This window comes from Chenopodium album, chromosome 24, assembly GCF_948465745.1.
Source record: "Chenopodium album chromosome 24, dcCheAlbu1.1, whole genome shotgun sequence".
Classification (NCBI taxonomy): domain Eukaryota; kingdom Viridiplantae; phylum Streptophyta; class Magnoliopsida; order Caryophyllales; family Amaranthaceae; genus Chenopodium; species Chenopodium album.
In genome coordinates, this window is record NC_137857.1 from 22,214,102 (window position 1) to 22,224,232 (window position 10,131).

General features: G+C 39.3%; 1 protein-coding gene across 1 annotated transcript; it reads right to left on the reverse strand.

The window, feature by feature from the left end:
• Positions 1-788: 788 nt before the first annotated feature.
• On the reverse strand, positions 789-10,131 carry LOC145610651 (uncharacterized). Its single transcript, XM_081665957.1, has 2 exons — positions 9,640-10,131; positions 789-794 (listed from the first exon to the last, which is right to left on the reverse strand). Exons 1-2 carry the CDS (start codon positions 10,129-10,131, stop codon positions 789-791), a joined length of 498 nt encoding a protein of 165 aa, XP_081522083.1.

Here is a 10,131-nt window from a genome sequence, read left to right on the forward strand (position 1 = left end):
CAGATTTACTATTCCTGGGCTGACAGTTTAAGGTATGAGACTTACCGGATTCATGGTAAGATAATGGCAAAGAAACTCTTACCTGGTCAGTCAGTGAGGAACCATGTCAATGAATTGGTTGATATGATCAACCAAATGGATGTCCTCGGGAAACCGATCGATGATGACTTTGCGCGTGACATTATCTTGTTCTCGCTCCATGCTGGTTTTGACATTGTGAGACTTTCTCATAATGATGAGGGATCATCAGCGAATTTGATCAATATCTTACTTAACCATGCTGAGGAGTACCTGATTAGGAGAGATTGCCAGTGCTTCTATTGTGGTGGATGGCAAGTCCATACACCAGGGTGTCCCCATTATACACCAGTGAAAACAGAAGGTAAGGTGTTACTTGATGTTTTTGTTGTAGAAATTAATCTTACTTCATCTTCCACTTGGGTATTTGATACCGGTTGTGGTGCTCATATCGTTAATGACGTGCAGGGCTTGAAAGAAAGTAGGAGGCTAGATCCAGGAGAAGTGACACTTCGAGTAGGAAATGGAGCAAAAGTTGCTGCACTTGCTATTGGGAGTTATCATTTGAGACTTCCTTCTGGATTAATTTTAGTACTTAATAACTGTTATTTCGTTCCCAGCATTACTAAAAACATTATTTCAATTCCAGTTTTAGATACTGAAGGTTTTTCATTTGAAATAAGAGACAAACGTTGTTTTATTTCGAAAGAAAACATGTTATATGCTAATGCTAAGTTAATTAATGGTTTGTATGTTTTGGAATATACAACTTATGTCTACAACATAGATCATAAAAAGCAGAAAACAGATGGTTCAAACCCAACTTACCTATGGCATTGTAGGCTTGGACATATTAACCAAAAGCGCATCCAGAAATTACATAAGGATGGACTCCTTTCTTCTTTTGATTATGAATCATTTGAAAACTGTGAGTCATGCTTGCTTGGGAAAATGACTAAGTCACCCTTTACGGGTGTAGGTGAAAGAGCTAGTGACCTTTTGGGACTCATACATACAGATGTGTGTGGACCAATGAGTTCAAAAGCCAGGGGTGGATATAATTACTTCATTACTTTCACTGATGATTTAAGTAGATATGGTTACATTTACTTAATGAAGCTCAAGTCGGAAGCCTTTGAAAAGTTCAAAGAATTCCAGAATGAAGTACAAAACCAGCTTGGGAAGACAATTAAGGCACTACGATCTGATCGTGGTGGCGAATATTTAACCCAAGAATTTGATGAACATCTGATTAATTGTGGAATACTTTCACAATTAACCCCTCCAGGGACACCTCAATTAAATGGAGTGTCAGAAAGGAGAAATAGGACTCTACTAGATATGGTTCGGTCCATGATGAGCTTTACTGATCTTCCCATATCCTTTTGGGGATATGCATTAGGAGAAGCTTCCCGAGTACTAAACAGAAGCCCATCCAAAGCAGTTGAGAAGACACCATATGAATTATGGAAAGGAAAAGTTCCAAATTTGTCTTATCTCAAGATTTGGGGTTGTGAAGCCTATGTAAAACGTTTACAAAGCGATAAACTACACCCTAAATCAGACAAGTGTTTCTTTGTGGGCTATCCTAAAGAAACACAAGGGTATTACTTCTACAATCGCGAAGATAACAAAGCGTTTGTTGCTCGCAATGGTGTCTTTCTAGAAAAGGAATTTCTATCTAGAAAGCCAAGTGGGAGTAAAGTGGTTCTCGAAGAAATTCGAGACGAGCAACAAATGGATGTGGATAACACCACATCAGAGGCGAGGGCGCATGAAACGATTAATCATGCGTCGGAGCAAGCTAATTCCACCAGCGAGACTCCTATCGTCCCACTTGAATCTAATTCATGCGAAAATCTTCAAGGAGTTGGAGAGAAAATTTCTACTGTCGCTCCTACCCCACGTAGGTCTACCAGAATCAGAAACAAACAGTTTGTCGAGGTTCTATTAACTGAGGATTCTGAAATCTTCTTATTGGAGAATGAGGAACCCACAACCTACAAGCAAGCTTTGGTGAGCCCCAACTCAGATAAATGGCTTGAGGCCATGAAATCCGAAATGGAGTCAATGTCTGAAAATAAAGTGTGGACCCTAGTTGACTTGCCTAATGGGGTAAAACCCATTGGTTGCAAATGGGTCTACAAGATTAAAACAGACAAGGATGGAAATGCCTACATCCATAAAGCAAGACTAGTTGCAAAAGGGTTCAGACAGATTCATGGTATTGACTATGATGAAACTTTTTCCCCAGTAGCAATGCTTAAGTCCATTCGGATTCTTCTAGCGATCGCCGCATTTTTCGATTACGAAATATGGCAGATGGATGTCAAAACCGCATTCTTGAATGGGTTCTTGAAGGAGGAAGTGTATATGACACAACCTGAGGGTTTTGAAGATCCAGAAAATCCTAGAAGGGTATGCAAGCTTGAGAAATCCATTTATGGATTAAAGCAGGCATCCAAGAGTTGGAATCTTCGTTTTGATGAAGCAATCAAAAGGTTTGATTTTGTCAAAAGTGAAGAGGAACCTTGTGTATACAAGAAGTTTAGTGGGAGCAACATAGTCTTCTTAGTCTTGTATGTGGATGACATACTTCTCATGGGAAATGACATACCAATGCTTGAATCAGTCAAGGAATGGTTGAAAAGTTGTTTTTCCATGAAAGACTTAGGAGAGGCCGAATACATATTGGGGATCAAAATCCATCGAGATAGGTCTCGAAGGATGATTGGACTAAGTCAAGAGACTTATATTGATAAGGTTCTTGACAGGTTCGAGATGACAAACTCCAAGAGAGGTTTTCTCCCCATGTCCCATGGCATTACGCTCAGTAAATCTCAATCCCCGGTTATGCCAGATGAGATGAGACGTATGGCTATCATTCCTTATGCTTCTGCAATAGGATCGATAATGTATGCCATGATTTGTACAAGGCCGGATGTTGCATATGCTCTAAGCATGTGCAGCAGGTTTCAGGCAAATCCAGGTGAAGCACACTGGACAGCTGCCAAGAACATCCTTAAGTACTTGAGAAGGACGAAAGGAATGTTTCTAGTGTATGGTGGCGAAGATGAATTGGTTGTCAAAGGTTATACGGATGCGAGTTTCCAAACAGACAGGGATGACTTCAGATCTCAATCTGGATACATTTTCTGTCTGAATGGAGGAGCAGTGAGCTGGAAGAGTTCGAAGCAAAGCACTGTCGCAGACTCTACGACAGAATCAGAGTATTTGGCTGCTGTTGAAGCAGCTAAGGAAACTGTTTGGATAAAGAAGTTCCTGACTGAGCTGGATATAGTACCAAGTGCTCAAAAGGGTATCGAAATATACTGTGACAATAATGGAGCCATTGCTCAATCAAAGGAAGCTAGGTCACACTTCAAATCCAAACATGTAGAGAGGAAATTTCACCTCATTCGAGAGATCGTTGACAGAGGAGATGTCAAGATGAGCAAAATTCACACGGATGAGAACATTGCTGATCCGCTTACTAAACCCCTTCCAATGCCTAAGCATGAGAAGCATACTAGTGCAACTGGATTGAAGCGAATGGTGTAATTAGAAGTTGTTATTTGTTTTGAGAAAATAAATTACATATGTAATACATTCATTTGCAGAATTATGTTTAATCAGAAATTATATTTTCTCTTATTTAATTGTGGTTTCAATATTAAATAAAATGTCCAAAATAATTATGGATTGATGGGCTCATCAGGTTATCTGTTTTAGAGACCTGGTGTATGAAACCCCACAGGTGAACAAAATCCACATATTATTTAAGTTCCTAGTTCGAAATCATTAAAGTGGACATAAATGATTTCAATGAATGGACTAGCATGTAAGATTGATTGGATAGCTCGGTTTCATGGGCTATAGGAGCATAGTGATAATGCTCGGTCAATCACATGGATATGCATGAATGATGCAGGATCGAACTATAGACCTACTTTGAAGTTCAAGTATAGAACTTCCGGATATATTAGTGGATTCCTTTGACATGAGTGGAACATTGGTTTCATTCAATGGATGATATAACTGTGGTACATTCAAACGTCTTCCCGTAACTGGAGATTATAAAGGGTGTTTCCTGGTTATTTCAGAAGTTGAGTGGGAGCTTTGGTTGCCACAAGATTGGATAGAGTCTTCCTATTAAATTAGGAATGTGTCATGTTTTGGCCTCTTGAAGAGGGAGAATTCAGAAAATGCATGGTCGTGCTCAAATGTGTTATATAGTAACCATTTGTTTTGTAATTCTAACTCAGATTTCAAGAAATGATTTGAGGATTAATATTGATTACATATGATGCAATCATATTATCAAATCGACACAAAATGACTTAAGGAATTTGAATATTGCGCACTTGTCTCAGACAAGTGGGAGATTGAAGGAATTGTGTCTTCGATAAGTGCAATTACTAGATATATCAAGGATCACTATTATGGAGATAATAAGTTCATTCTATTGGGGCGTCATCATCTGTTGCTAGACTATGAGAGATGATCTTTGGGCTAGTCAAATAGCCCAAAGCCCTTTAGAATGGATCCTATATTGGTCACACACAAGGGTATTGGGTTAAGCAAGTTAGAGGCCCATTAATGGGCCTCATGAGCAATCAATTAGTCATAAGCATGAGTGGGCTAAGTATAGTTTGAGTGGGATTAGGAAGTGGGCTTGGATTTGGACTTGGGCTATTATTTAGAGATATGATCTATAAATAATAGCCTTGCCTAGGGTTGAATACACAAGTCACAATTGACAATACAGTGAATTGTGAATCAAGCAACCACCATCCAAAAGCCCTCATCCTCCCTCTCTCACACGCACGCCTCTCTCCTCCCCTCTCACCCACGGCCGGCCACCCCTAGTGGCCACGTGGTGTTGCGCGGTGGTTCTTGCCTGGTTGATCGTTCGTCCATCTCCGTAGAAGGTCGATAGAAGTGTTCTTTCGCGACTAACTAGCATTAGTGGAGGTCTTAATCTGTGCCCGTGGACCAAGTAGAGGAATCGCATTTGAGGTTCTTTATCTCCCCATTGTTCTTGCTCGATCATCGTGGAATCACGCTTCAAAGGTATAATTCTTACTTCTTTATGTGTTATGCATGAGATCCTTGGTTTGGTGCTATATGAATATGATTCATGTTAATTCCGCATTTAGTACCTATAATCTCCTACACCAGGGCCCTCGGGCCGAGTTTAGCCCTTCCTCCCACCTATTTCCCATTTTTGATCAAACCGAGGACGGTTTTTCGTTCAAGTGTGGGGGGGTGCTTTTTCATTGTTTCATTTAAGGGCTTTGTTCTATGGGGCATATTCATGGCCAATAGGTGTCTCTTGCATGCCTTTTTTTTTTCTCGATGTTGGTTGATGCTCACCTTCTATGTTCTCTAAAAAAAAAATTTTGATGATTTGATGATAACCTTGTGTTGTTTTTGCTCCCAATTTCAAAAATCCAAATTCCCCTTTAATCCAAACCTTTTCTTCTTTTCTTTGTTCTTTTTCTTTAGTAGTTTTTTTTTTCTTTATTTTGCTTTCTTTTCATTTCACTTTATATTTCTCTTGCTACTAACCGAATATTTGCCGAGTTGTGTTGGATTTTGACATTTTGTAGGGCTTATTGGCGCATTCCCCAAATTTTTCCAAGCAATGGAGCTTCATTGATAGTGGACTTGCGTTTTCTAAGCATATTTGGGTGACAAATTCCCCTTCTCAACTCTTTAAATATTTGAATGGTTGCATAGTTTAGTTTAGATTAGGAAGAAGTTGAATGGTTCGAGGTTGTTTGATTTGGTTCTAAGGAACCTGGGATCGTTGATGTTGTATTCAACGATCATTGTATGTCGATTGGGATTTATGTGATTTACATGCCTCTCTTATGAACCGTTTTGATTTCTTCCTTTTTCCTTTGTGTGTTGCTTTTCTTCTTTCCTTTTTGTGACATTCATAATCATGACAAGAGAAAATTTTTGAAAATTGAGAATTTGCTCGTTCATTTGGAAATGTGGACCTATATGCTTTTGTTATGACATATTTTTGAATGCTTACCTTCCTAGTTGAAGAGGGTCTTCACGGTTTGAGAGTGCTTAGGGTTGAACTAGACACATTTTAAGCTAAGGTAGCCCGATTTAGAACTCTTGAGGACGTTTGAACCCCTAGTTCACGGGAAAGTGGTAAGATGGTGTTGCTCTCCGTAGTGAATAGGATTCCCTTGGTTGGTAATTGCTTACTTTCATATCCCATGTGAGCGTTTATTGTTCAAGCCCCCATCACTTTTGTCGAGCGGCATTTTGGATCCTTAACTATGCATGTCTTAATCCTTGTGTTGGTATCTAGCTCCCAAGACCGTGATCATATAACTCTAGAGGAGGAAGAGGGCATCTCTTCTCATTTTTCTTTGTTTTCCTTGTGTTTTGTTACAAATTTGTTTTTTTTTTATTATTTTACATGTACCTTCTTGCTAGCCATGTTGAGCCTTATTTCCCCCTTTCTTGGTTAAACCACGTTACAAACCTAGCGGCCTATGTTCTACCAACCCTTGTAGTTAGTGAAGCATCGGCTTGTGAGGTTCGGGTTTGAGAGTTTTTATTTTAGGAAATTTTTACTTTTACCACCAAAAAATTTGGACAAATTGTTTTTTACCACCTACTCTTTTAAAAGTTGTATTTTACCACCAAATAAAGTTCTAAATATTGTTTTCACCACCTACAGTCAAGAAAACCGTTAAATCTAATGGTGTTAAAAAAAAATTCTTCGATTTTCGTGCCCAAAATATGTTTTTTATAGGTTTAGGGGGGCATTTTGGTCCTATGGGTCCAATTTGAGGTCAAAATTGATAAAAAATGATCCGAAATACCTCGTTTTGCGTGTTCACACAATTCGATGTATTTTTAAACACGCAAAACGAGGTATTTCCGATCATTTTTTATCAATTTTGACCTCAAATTGGACCCATAGGGCCCAAATGCCCCCCTAAACCTATGAAAAACATATTTTAGGCACGAAAATCGAAGACTTTAAAAAAATTCCGTCAGATTTAACGGTTTTCTAAACGGTAGGTGGTAAAAAACAATTTTTTGAGTTTATTTGGTGGTAAAATACAACTTTTAAAAGAGTAGGTGGTAAAAAACAATTTGTCCAAATTTTTTGGTGGTAAAAGTCAAAATTTCCTTTATTTTAAGCAAGGAAGTTGTGCAATTTGGTTCGAATGAGGTCTTGAAAGTCTATTCGTGAAAAAAGTGTACAAAAGGTTTGGCAAGGAAGTTGTAATCAAAAAAAAAAAAAAAAAAAAAAAAAAAAAAAAAAGGGGGAAAGAAAGAAAAGAAATTGAGAAGGAAAAATTGAGTTAAATGAAAATCTTGCAAAAAAAGAGAGTAGTATTGTCATGTAATTTGTATTGAAGGTTGTGATTTGAAACTTAGGTTAGATTCCTATGTTGTTATTGAGAGATGGCCACTCTTATGCTTCACTTAGGAGTTTCCACCAAAGTTTTCAAATTAATTCCCTACCTTAACCTTTAGCCATGACATTGCAACCCTAACTAAGACCCTTGGACTTTAGAGGGGCGTGGTCAAGGAAACGGTGGAGGGAGATGGATTTCAACCCTATGGAGAGAGTACGCATAGTTTAGATGTCAGGATAGCCTCATTGTTCCACATAGAATTATTTTTTTTCGGTTCCCTCGCGGAATCATGAGGAGCCAATTAGGGGATGAATTGAAGCTAGCGGAGAGAACGTGGACCGTCTTGGATGGGGCTAGGGTGGAGGATGAAATCATTAGTTCTCTATGCTTAGCTTAGGTTTGTCTCTTTCAACCTTGAGCATCTTAAAGCGTGTTTTCCCTCTTGAATTGAGAAAGGTAGGTATTCTTTGATCAATGTCATTATATTTGAGCCCGAATTGAGCATTTATCACCGTGGTACTTGATTGATTTTCATAAGCCTTGTCATGTTATGTTTGTTGTGTTTGCTCGTTGTTTTGATTCTTCTTGCTTGAGGACAAGCAAGAGGCAAGTGTGGGGGATTTTGATGAGTGGTATTTATACCACTCTTTTATCCTTTTCTTTAAGGATTTTTCCCTTCACTTGGCACTTGTTTGAGCTTTTTCAAGCACTTTGTTTTAGTTTGCTTTGCCTTGTTCCTTTTTGTGTTTTCCCCTCCTTTTTCCTTTGTTTTTGGCCTTGCTTTGTCGCTTTCCCTCTTTTCTATACTTATGTTTGTGTATGAGTGTTTGAGTAGGTTGAATGGAGTGCTCGTGTGATTCTGCTCGAGGCTTAGTCAACCTTTTTGAGTGCATTGGAATAGCGGAAAAGAGGAGCATGGATTTGGAGAAGAGTCCGGAGCTTTAAAGAGGAGCGGCCGCTCACCAGAGAGGAGCGCCCGCTCCATTTTCTCATCTGATCCCCTGTTTTCCAGACTTTTGGAGCGTCCGCTCCACCAGAGAGGAGCGCCCGCTCCACACCTGGAGCGCCCGCTCCTGTCAGGGAGAGCGCCCGCTCCAGTAAGGCGGCTGTTTTGATTAATACCCTCTAGAGCGTCCGCTCACCCTCGATGGAGCGGCCGCTCTCGTGGGTATTTCCGTGCATTTTAATCCATCTTTAGAGTAATGTGAGGGGCATATAAAGACCCCTAGGTTTGTAATGAGTTTATCATGTACATTTTAGCCCTAATCTAGTGAGAGAAACTTCATTAGTAGAGAGAGAAAGTGTGGATTTTCCATTGATGAACTTGGATATTGAAGAAGGAGCTTGATTGAATCTTTGTAAATCTTCATCTTCAATTAATGAGCAATCTCTTACTCTCTTTCTTTACTTTTGTATTTAGTTTCATTTGCTTATTTTGATTTTTCCTTCATTGCTTATTGATCATGTTGATGCTTATTGATTTGATGATTGATATTGTTTTCAATATGATTTGTGAGTAGTCACCTAGCCAAGGGTGTGGGGATGGTGTAGTTGTTGATTGATTCATGCTTATGATGTTGGGGTTTTGTTAATGGTGATTAAAGTCTTTGTATGTTTGATATTCTTTAATCTTCTTGCAAGTGCACATTGTTAGTTGATTAAAGGTGAATCTTTGCTAACAAGAAACGGAAGTTGACTTGGTTAAGGTTCATTGTTATCGATAGTTCTTTGATTGCACCTTCTAATATATGGTTCTAGTGTGGAAACATGGAGGCTATGTTAGGAGAAATTGATTAACCCCGGAAGGCGGTTAGATTGAGCTTTAATTCGATATTCTTGCATGCTTAGTTTACCATTGCTTTGCTTCCGTGTTATTGCATGATCAATTGGCAACTACATCTACCTACTTACCTTGGTGCTTAGTTATATTGATTTTTAATCATTCTTAATCTCTAGTTTAATTTCTTAGCTTTTCACACTTCTCGTTCCGAGGTAGCTTAAGTATTAAGTAGTGAATGTGGTGTTTATGCATGTCTCCTTGTGGTTCGACCCCTATGCTTACCTTATACTTGTATTAGGTTTGTTTAGGTGTATAAATTATATTTGATCTAGGGATAGACAATTGACGACACGTTTATTCCCTTGTCACCCGCCCATTTTTTAAGCCACCGGTTTTCAAAAACCGGTGGCCATAGAGCGGTGTTTTTTTGTATTTTTCTACTAGTGTCAGTTCCTCAGTGGGTACTACTTCAGGTGCAAACCTAGCAAGTGCCATAAACTTATTATAATACTCGGAGATTGTCATCTGCCCCATTTCCAGGTTTATGAACTCCTGAGCTTTTTGTTTCTTTAGGAAAGGAGAGTAGAATTTGTCTCTTAAAGCGGTTTTGAATACCTCCCACCCAAAGTTAGGCTTGGCTTTCACTAGCTCACAGTTATCTCTCCACCAAATGTCAGCTTCGTCCTTAAGATACATGGCTGCCTGATCCACCTTCAGATTATCAGGGCAGTTCAGTGCCACGAACAATTTGTCAAACTCGCGTATCCAGTTCTCTAAGAAGGTGGGGTCAGCACCTCCTTTGAACACTGGGGGTCTTACTTGTGCTAGTTTCTTGAACATTTCTGCCTGGGGGTCAAGCTGATCCCCTCGATTTTGGTTCAGATTCTCTGCCAACATTCGGATGGCCTCAGCAAGGGCGGCGTTATTGGCCAT

What these genes read in the sequence shown, in the direction of transcription:
- LOC145610651 (XM_081665957.1), bottom strand. Translation starts at nt 10,131, where the DNA reads ATGGCCAATAACGCCGCCCTTGCTGAGGCCATCCGAATGTTGGCAGAG.